Source organism: Crocodylus siamensis, chromosome 14, assembly GCF_052110815.1.
Source record: "Crocodylus siamensis isolate JL-2025a chromosome 14, ASM5211081v1, whole genome shotgun sequence".
NCBI classification, from domain to species: Eukaryota; Metazoa; Chordata; order Crocodylia; family Crocodylidae; genus Crocodylus; species Crocodylus siamensis.
Window position 1 is genome coordinate 3,349,847 of NC_143408.1, and position 25,590 is coordinate 3,375,436.

The 25,590-nt window shown below is 62.5% G+C and overlaps 2 protein-coding genes across 6 annotated transcripts; both read left to right on the top strand.

The window, feature by feature from the left end:
- Nucleotides 1–5,728: 5,728 nt before the first annotated feature.
- CIMAP1D (CIMAP1 family member D) lies at nt 5,729–8,730 on the top strand. The gene is made up of 4 exons (XM_090027911.1): nt 5,729–5,777; nt 6,570–6,680; nt 7,868–7,981; nt 8,249–8,730. Exons 1-4 carry the CDS (start codon nt 5,729–5,731, stop codon nt 8,728–8,730), a joined length of 756 nt encoding a protein of 251 aa, XP_089884037.1.
- Nucleotides 8,731–10,516: 1,786 nt separating this feature from the next.
- Nucleotides 10,517–25,193, top strand: SHC2 (SHC adaptor protein 2). Of its 5 annotated transcripts, none has more exons than XM_090027436.1 (14): nt 10,517–10,589; nt 16,261–16,437; nt 18,788–18,858; nt 19,910–19,970; nt 20,388–20,507; nt 20,766–20,819; nt 21,331–21,382; nt 21,541–21,667; nt 21,860–22,001; nt 22,562–22,628; nt 23,015–23,179; nt 23,354–23,658; nt 23,750–23,885; nt 24,076–25,193. In XM_090027436.1, the coding sequence occupies exons 2-13, from the start codon at nt 16,264–16,266 to the stop codon at nt 23,876–23,878; spliced, it is 1,467 nt and encodes a 488-aa protein (XP_089883562.1). In that variant the 5' UTR covers nt 10,517–10,589; nt 16,261–16,263; the 3' UTR covers nt 23,879–23,885; nt 24,076–25,193. The 5 variants fall into 5 exon arrangements, with proteins under 5 accessions (XP_089883562.1, XP_089883561.1, XP_089883560.1 ...); XM_090027435.1 differs by lacking the exon at nt 10,517–10,589 and adding an exon at nt 10,601–10,787; XM_090027434.1 differs by lacking the exon at nt 10,517–10,589 and having other exon boundaries at nt 10,822–16,437; nt 23,810–23,885.
- The last annotated feature ends 397 nt before the right edge of the window (nt 25,194–25,590 follow it).

Consider the following 25,590-nt stretch of genomic DNA (forward strand, 5'->3'; position numbering starts at 1 on the left):
CCAGTAGAGGACTTGGATCAGCAGTGGAGCAGTGCATGCTGGGATGCCATGGTCCCCCCTAAATGACAGAGGCTGACTGGAGCAGTGCATGCTGGGAGCTCCCCTGCCCAGGCTGGGCCCACGTGCAGAGGGCAGAGCAGGACACGCTGGGCACCCAGTAACCAGTCTTGGGGCGGGGGGCTGCTGCAGTGTCTCCTGAGCGCTGGCTTTGCTCGTGGCAAGAAGAGAAAGGAAGCCGTGTTGCTAGGGCTCCTCCGGCTCCGGCGCCAGAAGGGGTTATTTATAACCTCCTCCAGGTGGCTACCTCCTCCTCCTGATCGCCTCATCCCTCCTGGCTTGGGCTGCAGCATCCTCCTCTCTGCTCGCAGCCAGGGCTCTTGTCACTGCAAAGTCCCTTTCCCCATGAGACGGCTCCAAGCCAAGAGGGGCTCGGACCGGTAGCTGCAGGGGGCTGCACTGCCTGAACCCCCTTGGCTAGCTTCAGCCCCATTGTACCAGTGTCATAGTCTGATCCCTTCTTCCAAGCTCTCCAAATCTCTCTATTATTAAAATAATAATCTACCATTAGCTAAGGTGCAAATCTAACCTGCCTTCTCCAGATTGTCTCAGAGTTGGCCTGGCCATCAAGGCCCCCCTCGCTTTGTTTTGTTTCCCTTAGATTGGGGCAGGCAAAATACGGCCCGCAGGCTGGATTCGGCCGGCCAACTGATTGTATCCAGCCCGCAGGTTGGTGGCTGCAAGCATAGGATCTGGCCCGCAGGGCGCCAGCGGTTCCAGCTGCTGCATCGTGCCAGGTGGGCACATCCCAGCTCCCGCCCCATGTGCTGGAAGCAGCGCTGGGTGCTCGCTGGCATCTAATTAGATGCTGAGTTCAGAGGTCTGCCTGCAAAATACTGCTGATGTTGCTACAGTCAGTTGGGAGGGTGCAAAATTCACACCCCTCCGCTGACTTAATAGCCAGGTGTTGAACCCCCCTGCTGTACATGTATGTGATTCTGCCAGAGGAAGAGTTCTGCCATCAAGCTCTGCCTCAGTTATGTCATGCCAAGTGGCGTGGAGGGGGTTTTGCCAGCAAAAAACCTTCCCTGGGCATATTACCTTTCCACCGGGACATGCTGCTGGCAGAGCTACGCCAGCCTAACTACTCTGGCAGAGGCTCTATAATGTAGACATGCCTTGAACAGCGTACACTTGAGCTAATGCTCCATTAGCTGGCAGGCTGGAGCTGGCTCTTCTCCTCTTCTGAGCACCAGCTGAAGTGGGGACAAAGACACGCTGTCCCGGAGAGGCTGCTGCGAGCAGCGTGCAGGCTGGCATGGCTGCATCAGTGATCACAATGGACAAGAGAGAGCACTTCCTTTCTGCCAGCAGCACAAACCAGCCTGCCCCGTGACCCTGAGCAAACAGCCCGTGTGACCCCCATGCCAGACAGAGAAGCACTTGTCACCAGGGCCATGAGCAAGCTGGAGCTGGTGGAGAGTAAAGTGAGATTCATGGGTGGGGACAGTGGTTAAAGCTGAGCGCCGAGCCCTCTCTTCCTCCAATCGGTATCAACCACCGGTTTCCTCCGCCGTGCACCTTCATGGGATGTCCTGATAAGGAACAACTCATGCATGAGCCAGCATTTTGCCTGCCTCACCCACTCTCCCCCATGGGTACAGCTTCCATCCAAGCTAGAGGCACTTTAAAACGGGCTGGCAAAAGGCATGAGCCCAAGAAGAGAGGTCATTATCAATCATTTAAGATGCTGAATGATTAATAACATTTGAAGATGAACATGGAAGGCTCCTATCCTCAGATGCTTTCCTCCCTTCCCCTGGTAGAAGATCTGGAGAAGGCAGGGTAGATTTGCGCCTTATAGCAAGACAATGGGCATCAAAAGGCAACCGTGTCCACGCAGCTCAATTCTGCCTAACAAATGGAGATGTGCAGTTACTGCTTCCCACAGAAGTCAGCTCCAACAGTACAGTCAACTTCTGAGCCTCATGCTGCTTGCTGCCTTGCTGATTGCATCCGACTGCTTTGCTCCAATAATGAATGAATGTATGCCCGGGCCATGGTGAGAGCCACCACGTCCAGTCGCAACAGCTTTCTGGGCTAGAAATCAAACCCCAAGAGCCAAGGGCTCAGCTGGGGTCAGTCAGATTTGGAGGAAGGTCGCACATTCTCCCCACAACGCGCAGGATCTCGAAAAGGAAATACAACAGTTCAGAGCAGTTTTTAGATGTGGTTTTGGAGCTCGGTGCTCTGTGTTGCAATGAGCCACAAAGCAAAAGGTCTAAAAGGTTCTCACTCTTTGTGCAAAAAGTCCCCACCTCCGGGCAGACTTTAGAGGGACGTGTGTCAGGTCAACGAAGACTCCAAATGCAGGGGGTTGTGTAAAGGGAATCAGAACGAGGACCCTGGAGAGAGATCCACATCCACCCCAATGCTAGCTGCTAGGACCAAGAGAGGTTTGGTGAGGGGGTTATGATCTCCAAGCCAGGAGCTGTAAAGATGCCTTGAGGAACATGGGGTTAAACAAGTACCTGAGCCTGCAGGACATCCAGAGCAGGGGCCAAGGCCGCATAAAGGGGTCATAACCAGGGAGACTGAGTCACGTTCCTAGTGCACGGTGATATTCATGTCGAGCCCATGTCAGCGGTCAGGAGCTGGGGAGTCCAGACCACGCAGCAGGGAAGTGGAAACAAGGGGCAAGGCAAGAGCAAAGTACAAGGGCCCAAAGCAGGAGCAGGGCATCGCTGCTGCAGGGCGTGAGATGTTAATATCCAAATGAAGGGTCTGGGCTTATATCACCAAGCCCAGCCTATCCCACAGGCAGAAAGAGTAGCCCTTGCAGCTGGTATCACAGGTGATGCTACGGAGGGTGCAGGCTGCCTTCTAATAAAGGGTATGAATGCCTGAGACGGGCAAGGCAGGCGTGGGGTTCGAGCATCCGAGGAGGACTCGGGACCTGCAACTTCAGTTTCCCTGTGTCGTCCAGTCCCTTCCTGCTCAGGCAGGGGCCTGTTTAGTGTGAAGCCACCGCTGTGTGCAGCAAAGTCGTTTTGTCACTAGGGTCACCAGTGATGGCTCCTTGCATTGGGAGACAGTGGGGTCACTTTTCAGGATATCCCTGCCCTTCCAGGAGGAAAATTGCTGCTCAGATTCCCGATCCGGTCCTCGCAGAGATCCGAGCTGTTCGTTGGCACAGGCTGGGGTGGGAAAGGTGGGACCATCATCACCGTCAGCATCATCATTCGTGCTACTAGAAGGCCCAGCTGAGATCAGGGCCCCGTCTCTCCCTTGCGTGGATTCAGCAAGAGGAAGACTGCAAACCAAACAGGGCAATCCAGAGGGAACGCAGAGGCTGGCTCACAGGAAAACAGTGCTTCTGGCTTGGAATGATTGTGCTTAAGGGACGATTTATTAGCTCGCTGTCACTGTGGGGAGGTGTCTGTGACACAGCCCACGGACTAGCACCGTCTGGGGAAAGGAGATAGACTTCCCCACCTGCCAAGGGTCCCCTTCCCTATGCCACGAGGCCCCGCTGCCAGAAGCAGGCTCATAATCCAAGGTCCAGGAGCTGGTACCTTGGCTCCCAGCTGGGATGGTACCAGGCACCAGGGGCACGGAGAACAGCTCTGCAGGGGCCAGCGCTCCTGCGGCTTGCTTCGATAGCAAGCCCTGATTCCCCACAGAAGAGCAGTGCTGGCCTGAGCTGCAGCTGACTCTCCATGTGTGAACCCAGGGAGGTTGGCTTGGGTTTCTTTTTGGCTGTGGCTTGGCAGGGCTCTATTTGTGGGGAAGGGGCAGCGGGGTCACGGCAGCCTCTGAGCCGGGCTCCCCACCAGCTCCCTGCCTGCAATGACTAAACGTGTTGGATTAAAATTAGCAACTGGCAATTAAGCTTCCACCGGGGAGCAGCTCCAAGCAGTGAGTCAGGCAGGATGACAGTGGCACCGTACCTGCGCCTCGTCCTCCTGCCCCCTGGCCCGGGGGTGGCTGGTGCTTGCTAAGGGCACAGCCAGGGCAGAGCTCCAGCTGCTGGTGACACGTCCTGAATGAGGAGCCCCTTTGGTGGGGGTGGGAGCTGGGATGGGCCCTGCTGGGGGGCCTGAGGGATGCAGGGCTGTGTTGCTATGGTTATATGATGCTGTTCTGTGGTCCGGGTATAGAGAAATATAAAAATATTTATTGGGTCTATAAAAATCCCAAGCTTCCCCCAAGGCTCTCACAGCCCGCAACATGTGTGCTGCTGCCACAGCTGCCCGGGACATCATCCTGACACACATGGAGGGCCCTCGGGGGGTCCCAGTGCAAGGATCTACCCATGGCTGTAGCCCATGGACACCATTACTGTGTCCAGCCTCATGCCACCTCTTGGCTCCCCACTCCTGCCATGGATATGGGGCCTGGAGAGGCTAGGTGACAAGCCCAGGGCCACAGAGGGAATCTGTGGCATAGCAGGGATTTGAATCGAGGGCTCTAACCATTGCTCTGCTCTTCCTGCAGTGCTTCCTGAGCCTCCACTGCAGACCACACTCCACTACCAGGACAGGGCTGGTCGTACGGGGCTGAGCTGTCCCAGCCCCCCTGGAGATGGCTGCATACCCCATGCAGAGATGGCTACGCACACCCTGCAGTGTCCTTGTTCCCCAGACAGGTAGGGGGGGAAAGTGAGGCACCGAAAAACAAACTAGGGTGGTTGCTGTGCTGGGAATAGAGTGAGTATCTCCCGAGTGCCAGCCCTATGCTTTTGCCCCTAGATCAGGCCCATTCCCTGCGAGAAGGAGAGAGAAGGGACCGGTTTGGGGGGGGCAGGCGGCATTTACTAACCAGGGGCAGGGAAAGCAGGGACCTGGGCAGCCTAGAGGAGCTATATTAATCTGCTCCAGCCCTGCCAGCTTCTGGCACTTCCCTTGGGCAGCCCGGCCTCTGACAGGACAGTTTGGAGTAGAGTTAGAGCTAAGGATGGGGTGGGAAAGCCCGGGAAGCCGGAGGCTGGCTCAGCGCCCTCTTCCTATTCCCTGGGGGTCCTTATTGTTGCTGCAGGTGGCATCACAAAGTACCACTGCACTCCTAGGAGCGATGCACCCTTATTGCTGCTGGGTCCCAGGCCTGCCCCAGGAGTTGTGCTCACCCCGGTCCTATGAAGGACACAGACTGCTCTCTCTGCACCTTAATCACCCGGGCCGGCTGCTGGGCCAGGAAACATCCGGCAGATGGGCAGAAACGTAACACCGCCGCAGCCTCTAAACGCCAGACAGCTCTGCCTCATCTTGCACCGACGCCTGCTTGGAAACCGACTCTGGTGCAGCCCCCCGCGGAGGCACCACGCTCCGGTGCGCTGGGCACCGCAGCTGTCTGCCGTCGTCCTGCTCGCCCAGCGTTAGTGGTGCTTGCGGGGCGGGGCAGGGGGGCTGGCAGGCTGCGTGTGGGTGAGTGTGGGGGGGAGCTGTGGATAAACTTTCAGTGGCACAGAAAGCTCCCCCCCCCCCCCCCGCGCCGTATCTGTTTCCAGGGAACCTGCTTCGTGTCAAAGGATCAGCACCTGAGTGTCAGCGGCGCAAAGAGACTTAGGTTTCACTGCAGCAGGCACCCAGGGGGCTCCTCTTTGCTGTCATACCAGATGTCCTTGTCCCACCCGTGCGCACATCGGAGGGCACGGGGGTGCGGGGCCGGGAGCATGTCCCGAGCAAGGCTCTCAAAGCATCGCCTCCACTTGGGCTTCCACGCTGCGGCCAGGATGCAAGAGGCAGAGCACAAGGCACCCATGATCGCTGCCCGGGAGACCGGTATGCTCATCTTGGGGTCCCAGGTTCCTCTGGGGCGGGGGGAGATAGAAATGGATTGGAAGCAGGGACCGGCTCCATGTGATGCAGGGGTACGGGGCCTAGCACAGCATGGCCCTGATCCTGTGGGGAACAGATCCTACTGAGGACAAATTCCTGGGGAAGAATGAATCATTTCCAGGCTGACATTGCTTGCATTTTTGTACAGCTCCGGGCACAATACAATGATAGCCCAGGTCTGGCTCTCAGCCACTCCTTTCTGGGATCAGACTGGGACCAAAGAGGAGTTTTGCCCCTTTGGATGCTGAAAACCTGATTTCTGTGACCCCCCCTGCGTTCTAGCCCTGCCTCCAGGCTGCTGCCCTTTGAGCCTCAGTTTCCCCATTTGCACCAGGGGAATGGTGAAAAGGACCTGCCTTGCATCAGGGACACAAGGGGTGTGGTACGGCCGCAACGTCCGGTTGGGGAAGCTGCCGGGGTCTGTGAAGCGCTGGGTCACACTGGGAGTCAGGGTGGGAGGTGGGTCCCAGCGCTGTAATGGTTCGAGGTGTGTCGGTGCTCGGACCTTCCTGGAGGGAAGCAGCCCCTGCCGGTGCTGGGATGAGCAGGCTTTGAAAGCCTCTTCCGCATCCAGCCTTCAGGCCACGCGGCAGCGCTCCCTCCCAGAGCCAGGAGCGGCAGCCAGGAGTCCTGCCTGTTCCTCTTGTGTGCTCCAACCACTGGGCAATGCTGCTGTTATAGATGCGAGCTCTATTCCCTGATGTGTCACACGTGTGTTTTGCTGCTTGGTGCCAGGCCCCGGCCCAGGACGGTACAGCCTGCCTCCTACCATTGGGTTTGTCAACCATGACTACACCCGGTTAACCAGCCCGGCTTACTCCCTCCACAGGCGGTTTGATGACAGCGGTAAGTCTCTTCCAGCCGCTCTCTGGAGCAGACCCTCTGCTTTCCCCATCCTCTCGGTGCTCGCACTCCAAGGCTGTCGCCGTCCCCAACGCCAGCTCTCCGGCTGTTCGGAGCCCCGCGTCCACCTCCACCACTGTCCTGACCCCGTTAAAACACGCAGCTAACCATGGGCAGACCTAGACTTCTGAAAAGGGGGCTGCAGACAGCGAGCTGCATCATTGTGTAGATCACAACATGCATTTTTCTCCAGCTAAAATCAAGCTAGAAGCTTTACAAATAGGTTAGGGGCCTGGGCTGTGCTATTCAGTTTAAGACTGAAGCCAAAACTAAGATGCGCTGGAATGAGTTTAAAAAACAACCTGCCTGGCTGTGAAATGGGAACTTCCTTATCCGGAGCAGGTAGCAGGCAGCAGAACAGCAGAATAAAGGCTAGCTTGATTGGTGGAACGTCAAACTCATTAAAAAGAAGAGAGGGTCATTTGTTAACACCTGTGGAGTGAAGAGGTTAGAAGGAATCAGGTAGACTGTAATGGGGCTCCCTCGGCCCTGCCTGCCTGGAAACGCTGCTGCCATGGCCAGGCAGGTGGTTTTAAATTTTGGGTCGAGCAGGAATGAAAGGGGTGCAAGTGAACCAGTGTACCCCAGCATCCATCCCTGAAGCTAATAAAATCCTTCAAACTGGTGTGATCACTGGGGCCACCCGCTCTGTCACCAAGGGAATCCTAGCCACTCTTTGGGGAGGAGGTACTCGGCAGGCGGTGATCTCAGCGTGGTTTCAAATGGCCAGGGGGAACTGCAGTCCCCTTTTACCCAGTGGGGAATGAACTCATCTAAGACCCTGTAGGAAGTGAGCACCCCAGGGGCCAGGTCTTCCCAGCTCACCACAGCCCCGTCCATCTCTCAGATGAAGCCAGGGTCGAGATCTGATCCTGCTCGCGCCGGCTTTTACACTGGTGCAATTCCACGGTCCTGATGTAACCCTGCCTAAGAGGGGGTCGTGCCAGCATTTGGCTGGAGAGACTCCATGCACCCCAGTCGGATCAGCACGGGGCCCTGAGCCGATGCACAGGCAAACTGGGGTGATCCCCACGGAGGGCCAAATTCTCCCCAGGTGCAATGCAACGGTGGTGATGCCAGGCAGGGAGATGTGCTAACCCAGCCCTGATGCTTTCCCCCTTTGTCGGCAGCGTACCTGAAAGACGCCAGCCCGGGTCCCTGCTATTACGTGGAGCCGCAGCTCACCCGCTTTGGCAGGGCCAGGGGTCCGGCTTACTCCATGCGGGCGCGGGCCAAGCCCCGAGGTGAGCAGTGCATGGGGGGGCTCTGCATCTGGGGCGGGGGGCGTTGTGGGGAGCGCTGAGCTGCCTGCGAAGGGGCTGGATCAGCCTGATACGCTTTGTGCCAAGGGGAAGCTCTTTCCCGCACCGCTGTGCCACAGTCCTAAGGAGAGGGCAGCTCGTCCCCCCTGGTTCTTCGGTCTGGGCCAGGGCGTGCAGCGGCTGCCTGCTCTTAGCTCCATGGCAGCCTCTCCCTGCTCGCGCTAGCTCGGGCTGCGGTGTCTCCCACAGGGCACCTGCAGACCCCCGGGCCAGGCGCGTACAGCCCAGAGAAAGCCCCGCTAACCACCCGGCGCCAGGCACCATCCTTCACTATGGGCGCGCGCACCCCGTGCCGTGTGACGGACCCTGTCCCCGCGCCCAACCGCTACGCCCTGCCCTCCCTGCTGGGCGCGCGGGTCCCCGCCAAGCCCTCCAGCCCCAGCTTCACCATCTCCGGGCGGCACCAAAAAGGCAGCTACTCCGAAGACCTGGCACAGACGCCCGGGCCAGGCCGGTACAACAGCACGGATCCCAGCACCTACCTGCGCCGGCCGCCTGCCTTCTCCATGCTGGGCCGACGCGCTGCCCCCAAGCCGGCTTTCCAGACGCCGGGTCCGGGCACGCACAGCCCCGAGAAGGCGACTGCTCACAGGACCCGGGCCCCAGCCTATTCCCTGGGTGTCCGGCACTCTGATTTCCTCACCCCTCTCATCGTGGATATTTCCCAGTGATGCAGCAGTGGAGCAGGCTCAGCTGGAGGCTTTGATGCACCTTCCTGGAAGGACCCTCCTTGGCTCTGAGTGCCCGGAGCCCGCTGGGAGCTGTTCCCCATGCCCGGTGCCCATTGCTGCACCCATATGGCTCTTCCGAGCTGCCCATCCCCACGTCACTACAGGTAGCCTGGGATATCGCTCAGCACCGGAGACTCCCCACCTGGGGGGCACAAGGGAGCCCCCCTGCTCACGGCTGCTTTCCCCCGTGGCTCGGGAGGCCGCCTCCACCATCTTGAGGTCTAATTTCCCCTTCGGCGCCCAGCGTTGCTTTATTAAACAGGCCAGCAGTGAATTTCGGAGCTGGCGTTTGACATTTCCTGGGGAGGCGAGCACGGGGGAGTGGGAGAAGGAAGGATGTGCCGCCCCGCAGCCCCCTCGCCCGGCGTTCCTCCGGGCCCAGCGAGCGCCGCTGGCTTCTGCTGCTGCTTCCTGTCTCTCTGCCGCCCCAAACGCGGGTCATTTTCACTTCCTGATGACTCAGTTTCCCTTGGGTGCAGTGGGGTTTGTGCGAGGCAGGGGGTATTTCCAGTTGCCCCCCCTCTCCCCAGCCCCCAACCTGCTCAGCTCTTTGTGCCACTGCAGGTTTTCAACCTGCGCCCCCCTCCAGTCCTGTCCTTTCTACCACGATCTGCCGGAGCCAGGCCCTGACCCCTTCCCCAGCACTGAACAAGGCACAAGCCAAGCACTCAAAGGGCGGCGAAGGGCGCTGGGTTCAGACCTTGCCAGCTCACCAGGGAGCGGCAAAACACTGACTTTCTGCATCATGGCTCCCTGCCTCTGCCCTCTTGACTTTTGCAAAACCACCCACACCTCCTCGCAAGCCCCCATGCAGCCCCGGGGGTGTCAGCAGCCCCGGCCTGGGTGCTTCAGCGCCAGCTCCTTTCCTGCTCCTCCCTTTTGAGGTCCTCCGTACCGAGCTCCCGCTGACGCAGGTGGCTGTACGGCAAACTGGGCTGACGATGAGGGAAGGGTGGTGGGATGGGACGTGAACGGGGAGCTGCAAAGTGTCCAGCCCCAGGCACCAGAGCTGCCTGGCTGGCAGGGCCGAGATGGAGGAAGGCTGCCGTCAGAGCCACCCGGGAGGTCTCCTAGGCAAAGCCCCGCAGGAGGAAGGGTCTTTTTTATTTCCCCTCCAGGTTGCGGGGATCAGACGGCCCTGAAATCTGGAACTGTGGAGCAGGGACCTCATTGCCTATTTAGCCGACAGCTACTCAGTGTCACCTCTGTCTCTCCTCCCATTACAACCCATAGGAGTCCTGCCTATTTAGGGAGTTAAGTGCCCCCCACACACCACCCCGGATACCCCGAGGTGGCCGAGAGGGTCACGCGCGTGCAGTGCAGAGGCAGGAGCGGCTGTGCCCAGGCAGACCACCTGACCAACAGTTCCTGCTCCATCTTGATACCCGAGTTACTAAAGCCAGACCCAGGAAGGGGCAAGTTTGGGCACAGGGTGGGAAAGCCACCCCCTGGAGGAGGAAAGACAGGGGTCACCTCTCCAGCATCGGTCTCGGGGGCGGCTATGCTTCCCTCCCCATTTTTCCCCGGGGGGGTGACAGGAGTCCTGCATGGAGCCGTGGACTTTCCTGCCGCTCACGGCAAATTAATCATTTGCTGATTCCTTTTTAATCAGTTACATTCGATTTTCTGAGAACTTCTTGGAAGGCAGGGGGCGGGCGGCAGGGGCTGCTCTTTATCTCTGGCTGGCCCAAAATAAATAGATAACCACCTACCCAGTCTGGGGCAGGGTTATTTTCCCCCCGGCTGATAGACACCAACCTCCCACCCCTTGCTGGCCCGCGGAGGGGAGCAGTGAGCAGGTAAGGCAGCGCGCTCGGAGCTGTGCGCCCAGAGGAAGTGGTGAGAGCAGCAGACGTGATGCGCAGCTGAACGGGGCTGCAGGCTAGCGAGGGGTTGGCGGGAGCCGCGGGCACCTGCTCCAGCCAGCCCTGGCCCGGGCAGCGCGGGGATGGTGTAACAGGGAAGGAAGCAGCAGCAGCCGCCGGCCTTGGGAACAGGTAGGGCCTGTGGGACCCCCTGCCTTGGGCAAGGTGCACGGAGATGCACTAGGAGCTCACTGGTTTCTTGGTCAGAGTATGTGTGTAAGTGTGAGTGTGTGGGTGTGAGAGACTAGCCCAAACCTGCTCAGCCCAGTACCCTGGGGAAAGAAGCTTTGCCTTATGCTAAGCAGGGGTGGGCATGGTTGCCCCTTGGGTGGGAGACCTTGATTAAGGACCAGCCCAGTGGAGGAAGGGGTCTTGCCCGTGCAGATGAGGCTTTCCTGCCCTATGTGGGAGGTGGGACTTGAGCCCTGGCTGGAGCAGCTGCCCCTGCCTGGGCACTTCCGCAGGCAGGATGTGGGGCAGAGAGGCATAGCAGCAGGTTGAGAATTACAGAGGCCACTTCTGTTCCTTTCTTGCCCTAAACCTTCCCCTGGGTTGTAACCCACAGGCTGGCTCTCTAAATATAGTGTAGATGAGCTAGGACATGCTGCAGCCAGCTGGGCTGGCAAAAAGCTGCTACGTTCCACCCCAGAGGTGGCCGAACTTGGGAGGGGATGAAGCCCTAGGGCTTTAAAGAGGTGGAAGGCCATGCTGATGCCCCAGAAAGGTGCTTTGTCCTGGCCTCTTCTACCCGGGTTCCTGAGCCCTTCTCGTGCACACAGCACCCACGGCCTCCCCCTCCGCCATGCCTGTTTACACTAACATGTCTCACGGGGCGGATGTGCTGACACTGCACTAGCCATCCCCACTATGAGCCTTAGCCATGATTCGGTGCTTGCCATTGGCAAGTCCAAGTGCCTTACTGAGGAGATTGGGGGCTTGGGTCCATTTTCCAGATGGGGAAACCAGTACCCAACCCTCCCTGAGATCCTGTGCTCTGGGGCCTGCAGAGGGACACATCGTGGGGAGAAGCTTTCAGGAAGGCAGCATTAAGTACCTCCTTGATCCCTGTGAGTTGGATCGCAGAGAAGGCCTGATGCCCAGTAAGCGGGTCCCCTTCCTGCCTGCAGGTCTGGCAGATGGTGTCTGGAGTAGGTACAGGATTGGTTGCAAGGAGCAGAGAGCAGGGAGGGACAGAGGGAAGGGGAGAGACTTGATCCCCCTCCATGTAACTGGTGAGGGCCTGAGGCTTCACCCCACAGTCTTGAACTTCAGAAGTCACCAGCTGGGAATAAAGTCGGGAGGCTCCATTCAACTCTGCCCTGTGTCTGTGTATGCACACACGCGCACACACACACACACACACATCCCCCACCTCTTCTAATGACCCCCTCTCCTAATGAATCCTTCATGGATTTGACAGCACTTGCTTTGGGCTTCACAAAAGCAGAGCCAAAGGTTTAAGGAGATTAATTAGGTGCACGGCAGCAAAGCCATGCAAATCGGTGCCGTCTGGGAGCCGCGAAGTGGGCGGTGGAGCCCTCCTGCCTGCCCCTGCCATGGTGCCAAGGGGAACAGCGGACATGCTCGCAGTGCTCATGGAAGGGGTGAATGGGTGAGAAGCGTGGGTGTGTATATTCAGGCGGGGGTGAATGGGTGATGTGTGTGTGCATGTGTATGTGGAGGAGGGTGGATTCATTCAGACAGGTATACACAGATGATGTATATGCATAGGAACTTATAGGTAACTAGTTTTTGCATGCGCATGCAAATTGTGTGCGTGTATGTGGGCATGCGAGTGCAGACAGGCGCGTATAGGTGCCATGTTCATCCCTGCAAGTGATGTACATGTTGGCAAGACATGCCCTCGCAGGCAGGCAGTGTGTGCTTGCTGCGTGTGCAGTTCTGGTGCGTACACAGTTGCGCGTGGCAGGCTTGCTCCCATGGGGCTTTAGTGCAGTTCAAGCAAGGAGCAGACAGACCGCACCAGCCCCTGAAGGAACCTGGGGTAAAACCACATGGATGCAAAGCTGGTGTGTGTGCAGCTTTCCCCAGAATAGGTGGTCTCCAGGGCAAAACAGCCTCTCCTGCCACTGAGCATCGAGAGGCAGCAATAGCAGCCTCCTGCCAGCTGCCTTGGCAGGCACAGCAGGGAGGCAGACTACCTGGGTACATAGTGCTGTGTGCCCAGGCCCGGAGCAAGTCTGGCTTGTGCTTCCCTTGCACTAACCCAGTGCTCTTCTATTTGTAATCCCCCACCCCTGAAGCATCACATTGATCATCATGCCACAGGGTGGGGTCCTGATCCTGCTGAGCTGGGCACTGCCCGGCGGTGGCTGGGGTACGGCTGGGTGACTCTGCTCTGCAGCGGTGAGGCAGAGACCAGCTCCGCTCTGAAGCTTCAAGCTTTAAGCAATGATTAAAAGAAGCCGAGGCTGCAGCAGGGGCTGGGAAAGCCCCAGGCGTGAGTGAGCTCCCAAGAGTGGGCGGCTGAGGTGGAGGAGATGAAAGCAATCCCTCAGCCTCTTGGGAGCTGTGCGGGGAGGAAAGCAGCCGCAGCCGGTGTCTCGGAGGAGAAGGAGCTTCTATTCTGGGCCCAGACGGACAGGGTGCAGGGAAGGCAAAGAGCAGGGGTACAGGCTGGGGAGGGGCTGGGGGGCATCCAGATCATGCATCCACCCTCTGAGCAATGGGGTCATCACACAGTACTCACAGCACCAGGGCCCCTCCAGGCACCGAGGCCTGGCTCTCTAGCCTCCCTGCCCCAAGCGCAGATCACTTGACCATCAGTCACTTTGCACCTCGAGACCAGCCGAGCACATTCCTCCAACCGCCTGGAATTGCTTCATCTAGCGCTGCAATGCAGCTGCCTCTGGGGTGGGACCAGCAGCCCTCGGACAGCTCCCGGCAGGAATCGCACATGAGACCAAGCTCAAACAGCTCAAGTGCCACCTAATTGCCCTCCCAGGCCTCCCATCCAAGCTGTGACCGGCCCCCCTCTTACTAAGCTAATGGGAGCTACTGAAACCCCCGAGCAGATGGCTGCAGATAGCATAATAACAGCCCATCGCTCCACAGAGCCGACACTCTACCTAGCAAGGCTCCAATCCCAGTCCCAGAGCTATTGCTCCTTCAACCAGCCTTTGAACCTAGGGCCTGGATGGAGGCGGGGGCAGCAACTGAGAATATTAGTCTCCTCTCCCTTTTCCAGTGTTTTCAGACTGTTTAGAAAGCAAACAACTGGAGGAGAGAGAGAGAGAGAGAGAGAGAGAGAGAGAAGAGCAGTTCTTAATATGGCAACAGCAAATGTAATTCTATTACTGTGATTTATTGATTGCACTCTGAGCAATTACTGGCTTTCACCCCATCACCTGCCAGTGGAAGAGAGCGAGAGAGACAGCAAGGAGAAGGAGAAAACAAAGAGGCGGCCGCACATGCCTCCCACCATTTGGAAACAAGGGCCTCAGAGGAAAGCTTTGATTTTTTAATTTGGGCTCTGTTAGGAGAGATCATTTGCGTGAGCCCGCTCTCCCCCCACCTTCGGTGGGTCCTTGCTTGGGGACTGGGAGCGGCCTGCTCCGCCTCTGCTGTGGGATCCCAGCGGGAATTAGGTTTCCATTGCTCAGAGGAGGGGGCTGGAGGGTGCAAGTGGGCCTTGCCCCCCCCCGCCCCCCTTTCTTTGCACAAGGCCGCAGTGCTGGGTTGGGGGAGAAGGGAGCAGGCGCAGCCCTGACCAGGCTGGGGGGGGACTGACCAGCCCCTTTCGCCTCCGGGAGCCTTGGGGAGCAGGATGACACCAGGCACAGGCCAGCTCTGGTACCCTCATGGGGACAAGACTTCCCCTCACCGGGGCATGGGAGATGGGGCAGAGCCTGTGGAGGGAAACCGGGTGGGGTCTGAGCAGGGCAGCAAGCCCAAGGATGGCAAGCTGCCACGGCTTGGGCCACCTTAGGCGCTGCTTTGCAGAAGCCGGTTGCCCCTGGGGGGCTGTGATGGGACCTCGGGCTTCCCATCCCCGGCTGCAAGTTGGGAAGAGCTGCCCAGACCTGGGAGATCTGAGCAAGGTGCCTCCACTTGCAGTGGAGAGGGCTCTCTGCGGCACCCTCCACGCCCCCAAACCAGCTTGCAGGCTGTTTTGGAGGCATCAGAAAGCAGAGCCAGCAAGAAGCAAAGGAAACCCAGCAGCAGAGCATCACCCGCCTCGCCCAGCCCTGCGGCTTTGATGTAAACAGAGAGAAGCAGCCCAGGCAGCCAAGGAGCCCGGTGCTGCCAGCTGCTTCCAGAAGCTACCCCGTCCCCACTCAGGCTAATGACTAAGCAGGGGGGTGGAGGGGACCTGGCATCATTTTTTATGATCCCCCGCCTAGGAAGAAGGGAGCTCCTTCAAGCTCTGCTTCATCTCCAGCGGCCCATAAACCCCACAGCAGCTGGAGGAAAGCACACTGGACCCAGCTCTGAGGGGGGGGGCCTTGGTCCCTCTGGATCCCTTAGGGCTGTGCTTTGAACACCTCACATGGAGGTTTAAAGGGAGAAGCACAGGGCCAACATGCTTAGCGACACCGCCAAAGCCACGGCAGGATTGGGGGGAAAACTCCCGACCCAGGCTCAGGGAGGAGCCCCAAAAGCTAGGGAGCAAACGGCAGGTGAGGCTTGAGCTGCAGGAAGAGGGGTAGGGGGCTCTGCTCCTGCTGGGGAGGGGGAAGGAGAGGCATCTCCACCGCCCTGGCGGTACCAGCACGGGCAGGATGCCCCCGCTCCCAGGCTAAGCACAATCCTCCACGAAGCTCGGTCGTGGGCCCCTCCGCCCCACTCCCCCAGATCTTGGGGGGCCGTCACCCAGCACCATCAGGCAGCGTGGAGGGGCGAGACATAGGAAAGCAAGCTGGACCCTTCAGAGGCCTGCTGGAAGATGCCAGGCAGGGAAACCTGCACGCTCTTCCCACCAGCTGGCAGAGCCCAGCCCTTAGGACACTGCCCCTCTGCACCCTGGCTGCAGGGTGCCTGACCCCCCTCCAGCCGCCGCAGCCTCCTCCCTCTGCTCCCTCCAGCGCTGACAGCGGGGGGGGCGGCGCGGCGCGGCGGCCTGGCCTGCAGCCGCCGGTCTGCCGGCGATGAGCAATCGCACCATGACATCATCGTGTGAGCTGAGCCTCCCCGGGGGAGCGCGGGGCAGGCGGGCAGGCGGGCAGGCGGGCGTGCAGCGCAGAGCCGGGCGAGGACGCCGAGCTCGTAGGGCATGCTGGCCGAGCCCAAGTATGGGCGCTTCCACAACGCCTCCGTGACACCGGCTGAGGACCCACTGCCAGCCCCAGCCATGAGTGGCAAGGTGGCCGCGGCCCCCCCGGCGTCCGCCCCGGCGCCCCCCTGCCCCGCGCTGGGCGAGGAGCAGGAGGCCGTGACCACCTTCTGCACGCTCATCCCCAAGATGCCCCAGTGGAAGTTTTCGGCCCCCTCGGGCTTCCTCAGCCGCAGCCCCTCCAGCGCCAGCAAGGACCTGTCGTCCCCGGCCAAGGCCGGGGGGCCGGGGGAGGCTGGGGGGGCCCCCTCGGGCCTGGCGGCCGTGCTGGGCGCCTGCGAGCCCGTCTGCTCCACGCCGTGTTCCCTGCAGGTCATGAGCCGGCTGCGCGGCGGGGCGGGGGGCTCCCGCAAGGCCCCCCGGGGCGAGGGGGCACAGCCGGCCGGCGAGGAGTGGAACCGCAAGGGCAGCTTCATCAACAAGCCGGCGCAGGGCTGGCTGCACCCCGACGAGAGGGTCCTGGGTCCAGGCGTCTCCTACATCGTCCGGGTAAGCGCTTTTCTCTGCTCCTTCCTCCCTCCACCACCCAGGCAGGCAGGCAAGCATCCCCCCGCCCTGGCCCCAGCTCTCTGCTCTCCTGGGCTAGGAGCTGGCGGGGGAAAGGGGACGGGGCCCTGGATTTGGGGCTGGGATTCTCCAAGGTCTTCCCACCCCGCTGGGCTGCATCGCAGAGGGTGGGAGCGCTTGCACCGGGGGATGTCTGGGGAGGTGGAACCAGGCCCTTGGGGAGGCCAGGCCGTGGCTGAGATGCTCAGTCTCAGATGAGGCCGCTGCCCAAGGGGTCCCATCCTGGGCAGGTGCATGGAGCCCAGCATCCCACTTAGGGTGGGGGGGAGCACGTCTGCCTCTCCTCCCCCGCACCCGCCGCAACCTCCCCAAGGGCATCACCGATGCACAGAGCATGGCAGAGCATACCCGGGGGGCAGGACCCACTTTCCTGGCTCCCAGCCCCTCCTCGCCACCCAAGAGACACGCTGCCCCTTCCGTTCTTGTTTGGCCCTGGGGTAACTGGCTTGGAGGGAGGTGGGGCCCTCCTGACCGACACCGGCAGCAGGCTCCATCCCTGCTCTTTCACTGCCCCCTCCCCCCCACATCGCTTGGCCACATCACTTTGCCTCTGTGCCTCACTTGCCCATCTGTAAAATGGGGGGCGTTTGCCTTGGTCCCTCAGGCTGGTTCTGGATGTGGGGCACAGCCCAGACACTGTGGGGAAGGGGCCAAGAGGAAGGGCTGGTTTATGGGGGATTAGCGCCCCTGCTCGCCTGGGGACGGAGCCGCGGTGTGGACGCCGCAGAGAGCCCCGCTCTGCACAGCTTCGCTTGGGGGGAGCGGGGCCATTGCCCTTCCCACAGCAGCCCTGCCCCAGAGAGCCTGGCTGGGCCCGCAGCTCCGAGTCCACCTCCCCCATCCCCAGTCCCTTCCCTGCCTCCAGAGGCAGCTGCCAAGTGCCATCAGGCCATGAGGCCCTGCAGGGACATCTGTGCAAAGTCCCAGGTGCGGTCAGCGACCCCAGCCCGGGGGCAGGGAGAGCCTGGCTGTTGGGGCGGGAGGCACCAGAGCTACCTCCCCACACGGGCCAGGATGGGGGCTTTGGCTTGGGGAGGTGTCTGAGCCAGCCGGCTGGGAGCCGGGGCAGCCCGGGGTGCTGTGAGGGGTCCCTGCCTGGAGTCCTCGCTGGCAGAGACAAGCGCCCCCACGCATCACCCTGCAGCCAGCATGATTCACACCCCCAGCACCTTCATCCAGCCACGTCTCCCCAGCAAACGCCCTGTGCCCGGCTGGGGCACGGCGGGCAGGCTGATCAGCTCGGGACCTGGCTCTTTGGCCCTGGCACTTGGCAGTGCTAACTAGCCTGTGTGGCTGCAGTGACGGAGCTGCTGGGGACGAAGGGGCCGTGGAGACATGGCTGGAGGTGCTGAGCCCTGGGGGATGGCGCTGCCCACCAGGAGCACTGCACAGGCAATGCCAGAGATGGCAGAGGCAGGGGCACGGGGAAGGCGCCGCACAAGCTGGAAGAGGGGAGTGTTGTCTAGTGGGTTAAGCCTAGTTCATGGAGTGAGGACTCCTGAGGTCCAGGCCCAGCTGGGGATGAGAGCAGTGTCAAGGGACTGGCAGCCAGGACGCCCGGGGCCTGTCTGCTCCTCTGGCACCCACTGGACTCCTTCCAGGCCAGCCACAGCCAGCCACAGTTTGTAGCACGGGGCACCAAGGCCTCGTGCCCACCACAACTTTGTTATCCATGGGTGCTGGCAGCTGGACGAACTCACTACCCACTGCAGAAATGCAGCCACTGCTGGGGTGGGAGAATGCCTTTGGGGCCCTGGGGTCAGCACCGGGCAGGGGCTCAGCAGCTCCGTTCGTGGGGGGACACATTGTGCTAATCCAGGCTGACACTCCCCAGGCTGGAGACCTTCACCTAGCACCACACTCGCTGCCACCACTGCTGTGCCTCAGTTTCCCTCCTCTGCTCCTTGGGGATAGGTGTGGGGACACCGGGAGGTTTCCTTGTCTGGGCGGCATGAGGCTTGGGGGCTGGGAGGTGTCACCCAGGGGCGAGCCCCACCTCTACAAAGGCCTCAGCACCCAGCGAGGAAGTCACTAGAGCTGGGAAGGGGACTGGATGGCACAGGGGGGTAGCAGCATGGGTGCCCTGGGCAGAGCTGGCGTGGGATCCCTGGCTCATAGCTGTGGCTGTGGGGCGCAGACTGCCCATCCCCGCCGCCCGCTGGGTGCCCTGCAACTACCCCCTCCCCGCCTGCCCTGGGCACTGTGTGTGGGAGCGGGGCCAGGCCCGGGGCAGCTCAGCCTGGTTGATGCCCCCCTGCCCCCTCTCCTGCAGTACATGGGCTGCATCGAAGTGCTGCGCTCCATGCGGTCTCTGGACTTTAACACACGGACCCAGGTGACCCGGTAAGACCCGTCGCGTCCTTGCGAACGCCCCCGCCGGCTGGGCAAGTCCAGGCCCTGCGTGGGGCAGAAGGACCAGCTCTGATCGCTGGTTGGGAGCTGTCTTGGATCCCCCGCCACGGGGTGGGGGGAGCCCAGGCGGACGGAGAGAGGGAGCTGGGGCTCGGGGAGGGGGGCAGGATCGCGGGCTCTGCTGCCTGCTGACGCAGCCGATCGATGGCGGGGCGGGAGTGGGGCCGTGGATCGGAGCCAGGGAGTATCGATGGCTTGCTGCCCCTCCCCCTGGTACAAGTGTGGGGAGAGGGTGCCTGGGGGCTCAGCCTCCATCGAGGGCAGAGACCCTGAACAAGGCCCCCTGCCCAGGACTCAGGTCTGGGGCCAGGCTCGCAGGGGATGGCTGGGTACCAGGGACCGACTTGGCAGTGCTGGCCACCCCTCCGCCAGGCGGGTGCAAGCCACACAGGCTTTTTGGGGGGGGCTGGCCTGGGTGCCCCCTCCCCTAGCAGCGGCTGTGCCAGGCTGCCCAGGGCACGTGGAGCTGGATGCCGACGGAGCGATCTTCGCCCTGTGCCGGCTTCCCTCTCCCGCTGGGGCACCTCAGCACCTGCATGGGACCCTCCGGCCTGCCCTCGGCCCCTCCAAGCAGCGGTCCCTGCGGATCCATTGCCGGGACGGTTTCCCCCCCTTTCTCCACCCCCTCTCCCCAGGCTGCTGGAGCTGGTGGCAGGCTCCAGCCAGGAGCGCGGTCCCTGGGGAGCCCCAAGGCCCTGATTGCCACTTAGAGGCAGGAGCACAAAGTGCCTGGTGCTGAATTATTAAAGCTCTCTGCCTGGCAAGAACAGCTGGACGTCATGGCAGGGCCCCTGGGACCATTTCCCGTCCCTGCCCCCGGGGGTGCGGTGCAGACCAGAGGGCCGTGCTCCCCCCAGGCTGGAGGCAGCGCCTTAGCTCCAGGGAGCGCAGCGGGGTGGGATGGTGGGGACTGGTGGACCCAGGAGTCTGGGTGCAGGGGCCATGGGGCTGACTCCATGCCCAGGCAACTCTTTGCTTGCAGGGAGGCAATCAACCGTCTGTACGAGGCTGTGCCTGGCATCAAGGGGGCCTGGAAGAAGAAGGTGGGTTGCGCCCCGGGCGCTCTGGGTCTGGGCAGCAGGGAGCAGTGGTTAGAACAGGCAGGAGGGCTGGTGCCCGGAGCCACATGTCGCTGGCTGGTGGAGGGACAAGGGCAGGCTGGCCAGGGCGTGGGGATGTGGGCGCGTGGCTCCGTCTGGGAGCCAGACAGGCTTTGGAGAGGGGAGTGGGGTGGCTGGAGGGCCAGATCCTGCCCACACTCGCTCCCCAGGGTCTCCTGCTCTGCTCTCCTGCACACCCCACCCAGCTGGGTAGTTTGCCCAGGCACCCTCTGCGCTAATGGGCATTGGTGGGGGCTGCAGCCCCTCTGAAAGCCAGCCTGCAGCCTGTTCTGCCTGCTCCCCCAAATCAGCACCTGAAACCCCCCCGGTAACCCCCCACGGCCGCGTCTCTCCGGGCAGGCCCCCAACAAAGCTCTCTTCTCCATCCTGGGCAAGAGCAACCTCCGCTTTGCCGGGATGAGCATCGCCATCAACATCTCCATCGACGGGCTGAACCTCATGGTCCCCACCACGCGGCAGGTGAGCGGGGGCACGGCGGGGGTACAGCTGCCCTGGCTGTGCCCGCTCTCAAGGGTCCCAGCTTCGGCCAGCCCCACAGCCCGGTGCTCTGCCTGCTAAGCCAGGCTTTCTCCTGCAAGCCTTGGAGGAACTACCCCCTTCCAGGAAACCAGAGGCACAGGGGTGGGGGACTGCGGGTCCTGGTGGGGGGGCTGGGGTCCTGGGTAGGAGGGGGGCAGGTGCTTGACCGTCCCTGCCTCTGCCCCTCTGTGCCTGCAGATCATCGCCAACCACCACATGCAGTCCATCTCCTTCGCCTCCGGGGGGGACACGGTAAGAGCCCCTTTCCCCCCTTGCCACCCCCTGTGCTGCCCCTGCATGTGGGCAATATGCAGTCCCGGGTGCCTTGCAGGCTCGGGGGCAGGTTCAGCTCTGGCTGCTGGCTCCTGTCTCTGCCACGGGACCCCCGAGGGTGGGCAGGTGGGAGACACCCCTACCTGGCCTCCCCTCCTCACTGTCAAAGGGGCTGAGGACCCTGCATCTCCATCCCTGGGGGGCTGCACGGCGCTCCCTCCTGCATGAGCTGCCAGGAGTAGTGTGTCCATTACCTCCCACGTGGGTACTAGGGGGACCAGCGTCCTCCGGATGGGACCGGGGTCCAGGGGGTTTACCGGCCCCATGACGGTCCTGAAGGGATGGGATCAGCAGAGGCAGCCCTCCAGAGGGACAGGCTCTTCCTGGAAGGAGCGGGGGTCTCCCAGTGCGGGGCTGGGTATATTAACACGCAGGGCTCCTGCCAGGCCGCCCCCTGGGCCCTTGTAACAGACCCTGCCTCTGCCTCCAGGACACGATGGACTATGTGGCATACGTGGCCAAGGACCCCATCAACCAAAGAGGTGAGGAGGAGGGGGCAGACACGGGAGGACGGGTGATGGGGAGGCTAAACGGGGGGCCCTGGGGAGGGGGCTGGTAGGTGGAACGACAAGGAGGGTGCAAGGCACCCGCCCCTTCCTGACCCGCCTGTCTGTCCGTCTGTCGGCCGGCCTGTCTGCAGCCTGCCACATCCTGGAGTGCTGCGACGGGCTGGCCCAGAGCGTCATCAGCACGGTGGGGCAAGCCTTCGAGCTGCGCTTCAAGCAGTACCTGCACAGCCCCCCGAAGGCGGTGGTGCCGCCCGATAGGTAGGGGCGCAGGCGCTGGGGTAGCACTGCTGGGGGGCTGGGGGGGGCACCCTGCCCTGGGGCGCTGGGTCCCTGGGGGCTAGGATGCTCGGGCTGCCGCGGCTGTGTCCAGGGATGCTGCAACGGCTCTAGATGCCCCGACTCTGGGTCCTGGGCTGTTCCAGCCGTGGCCTCTAATTGCTGTCCCTGCAGAGCGCTGGGCCCCGAGGAGCCGGCGTGGGGCGACGAGGAGGACGCGGGCGAGCACGACTACTACAACAGCATCCCCGGCAAGGAGCCACCCCTGGGGGGGCTCGTTGACTCCCGGCTCCGGCACGGGCCACCGCTGGGCCACGTGAGCACCCGGCCCCCTGCCCCTGGGGCCTCAGCACCCTGCCCTGACCCCGACCTCGTCCCCAGGGAGAGGTGGGGGCTGGTTGCTGGCAGTGCAGGGCTTGCCTCTACGTCATAGGGGAGGTGGGGGGTTCTCCCCATTCCAGCCTAGGAAGCTCTGCAGGACTTTAGGAGATGCCCAGATTTCCTGACCCACGTGACCCCCACCCCAGGCTGATGCTGCAGCTTCCCCTTGTCCAGAGGAAGGGCCTGGTCTGGGCTGGGGGCAAATCCCGGATAGGTCCTGGATTCAAATCTCTGGGGGCTCTTGGACGCTTTGCACCAGCGCTGGGGTGGGGGTAGCGGGGCGAGGGCAGCAGCCTTCCAGGTGCCAGGGCACTGCAGGCTGTGAGCCAGGCTCAGGCTGGCTCCCATAGCAGGGCAGGCCATGGGGTAGTTAGCACGCGTGTGCCAGGCCACAGTATCCCAGTGGTCCCTCACCAGCATCCCATGCCAGTGCCCAGCCCCTGCCACATCCCTGCGGCTCCTAAGTGCTGACCAGGGGCTCATTGTGCTTCGCAGGCTGGATTCCCGCTGCGGAGGGACCCGAGCAGCCACCCAGGCCCCCCCTGGGATGTTGATGCCCACGGTCAGTGCAGAGAGATCCTTTAACAGGCACTAATTCATAGGTGCAGGGTGGGGGGCCAAGGACTCGGCTCCAAGGAAGCCCGGCGGGCAGTGGCAGGGGAGTGGGGTGGGTGTCACCGGGTCCCATCCTGGTCTCACCCGCTCTGGGGGAGCTGCTGCTCCTTTACTTGGGGCAGGGTTGGACCCATGGGAGGTGACGCAGAGGTCTGGAAACAAAGGCCTCTGCCCCGGGCATAAGAAGCAGCCTAAAGGCTGGAGTGATGGGCACCAGGGGGAGGCGGGTGGGTCCTGGCGGGTGGATGGGGAGCCCACCGTGACGGGGGGGCTGTGGCCTCTCTCTCCGGGGCTCTGCTGGAGCTGACCGGCGGGCACGGCTGTATCGTCCAGGCCAGCCCTGCGACGGCTACCTGCAGGCTGATGGGCAGCCCCTGGGACCCCGCGACTACGAGGACCACATGTACGTGAACACGCAGAGCCTGGATGGCTGGGAGCCAGAGCCCGGGGGCCACGGGGCGCCGGAAGAGAGCCCCAAAAAGGACCTCTTTGATATGAGTAAGAGCAGCACTGGGGGGTGATCGCGGCCAGGGAGCTGGGGGTGGGGAGGGGGGTTCCCTGCCTCGCCCTGGGGACTCAGAGGGGTGGTCTGGGCCGCAGATCCTGGCTTGAGTGGCTGCCCATGCCAGAGCCTTGCGAGCTGCCCCCGTCCCCTCTGCGCCCCTCTCCCAGGGCCTTTCGAAGACGCCCTGAAGCTGCACGAGTGCACGGTGGCAGCGGGCAGCGCCAGCCCGCCGCTGGAGGACCGGTGGCCCAGCCCCCCCACCCGCAAGGCCCCCATCGCCCCCACGGAAGAGCAGCTGAAGCGGGAGCCCTGGTACCACGGGAAGATGAGCCGGCGGGATGCCGAGAAGCTGCTGCAGGTGGACGGGGACTTCTTGGTGCGGGACAGCATCACCAACCCGGGGCAGTATGTCCTCACGGGCATGCACGGCGGGCAGCCCAAGCACCTCTTGCTGGTGGATCCGGAAGGCGTGGTAAGGCTGGCGTGCTCCCTTCCCCCTGCCCCGTCCCCCGGGCGGTGCCCCGTGGGTCCTGCCCCCCAGCCCCTGCGCTCCCTGTCCCCAGGTGAGGACCAAGGACGTGCTGTTCGAGAGCATCAGCCACCTCATCAACTTCCACCTGCAGAACCAGCAGCCCATCGTGGCGGCCGAGAGCGAGCTGCACCTGCGGCAGGTGGTGACCAGGAAGCAGTGACCGCTGGGTGCGTAGCTGGCGCCCGCCCCGGGCGGGGACCCCGATTCTCCCCTGCCCGGGCTTAGGGGGTGCCTCGATCAGCCCAGCCACAGGGGCCCTCGAGTGCTGCCCCTCCTCTGGGGAGGTCAGGCAGGGGGGTCCGATGGGGATTGCTGTGGACTGCGGCCACGTCCCACCCCCCTCTCTGTCTCCCGCAGGTGGTCGCCGCGCTCCATCCCACCCCTGCGACCAGCAGCCCCCGCCTGGGACGGGGCAAAGCTATTTACCCCACCTGCGTGAGAGCAATGCTCCCCTTCCCCCTCCCCGCCCTGCCAAGGAGCCCAGCACTGACGGACCAGGAACGGGCCCCCCCGGCCCCCCCAACCGTCCTTGGTCCCTCGAGACGCCCGAGAGCAGAGCGCAGCAGCCAGGACGCCTGGGCTCCTTCCTCCTTGCTCTACTGCTGACTTCGTTGGGGGCAGTGGGGAGAAGTGCAGGGAGGGAGAAGGTGTGGGCAAGTGGTGTCGCCGCTCTGTGCCTCAGTTTCCCCCCTCTGTAAAATGGGGGAGGAGGAAATCGCCTGAGCTACCTCGCAGGCAGAGCGGTGGAGGTAGGGTCATTATAGGGGGGGCTGCTGGGCTCCAAGGTCAGCTGCTAAGGACCCCCGGAGCGGAGGGGAGGCCTCAGCGGGGGGGGAGGATGTGCCTGCCATGCAGACCTGCTTCCAGCACGAGGCTCATTGCACCAGGGGGTTCAAAGGCCTTGGAAGAGGGAAGAGCAGAGCTGCTGGGGGCGCGGTGGATGGATCTGCACCCCCCCGCATGCCCCCCGCCAGCCCGAGGCCGTGCCATCACCTTGCAGTCCTGCCTAGGAGAGGGCTCCGTCTCTTCCCCACCCTCCTGCTTTCCCAGTCACCCTCCGGGCAGGGGGCTGGGGCGGGGAGGGGAGGCGGCAATTTGCTGCCCTGCAGCTCGGCTCAGGTTGGCACTGCTTGGAGCATCTCTGGTCCCTGCCTCCTGGCACCGTGCACGGTGGGCTGGGGGGTAACGGGCTCCCCGTCTCACAAGGGCTGGCCCCTGTGGGTCCGGATCGTTGTCCCCGCTCGCCCCGCCGCCGGCATCCCGCAGGGGCCCACGCACACGTCCCACCCGGCAGCACCAGGCTCGCGCTCTGCGCCGCTTCGCACGGGGCTCACGCGGTGCCCGCAGGGCTGAGCGCCCGCCCGTGGGCACGGACCCCCACGCCGCGGCACGGGGCAGGACAGACCTGTGTGGACACCCGCTGTCCTGAGAGCCTCCTCGTTTGGAATATGTTTCTAATTAAACCCAGAAATGACCCCCCGGCCTCTTCTTGCCTCTGCCTTGACAGACCCTCTGCAGTGGGATCTGCCCCCATTTGGGGGCAGGGTTGTGTCCCTCCAGCGGGTGGAGGTGATGCCCTGGGGGGGTTGGGAAGGCCCTTTGTGCCCCAGAGACCCTGCTAAGGCGGTGTTAGGGGAGCACGGGGGGGCTGGTCCTGAACTGGGGCCAAGCTTGGGCAGGGACCACATACCCCCAGGGCTTCGGTTCGGGACCCTCCCTGGAGCGTGTGCATCAGTGCAGGTGGGGTGCAGACCTCAGAGCCCGGCTGTGCTGCGGAGAGATGGAGCTGATGTGGACCGGGGACAGCACCGCCCCGCCCTGCCCTGCCTGTGCGCCGTGCCCGCTGTGCCCCAGCGACGGGCAGCGATGCCA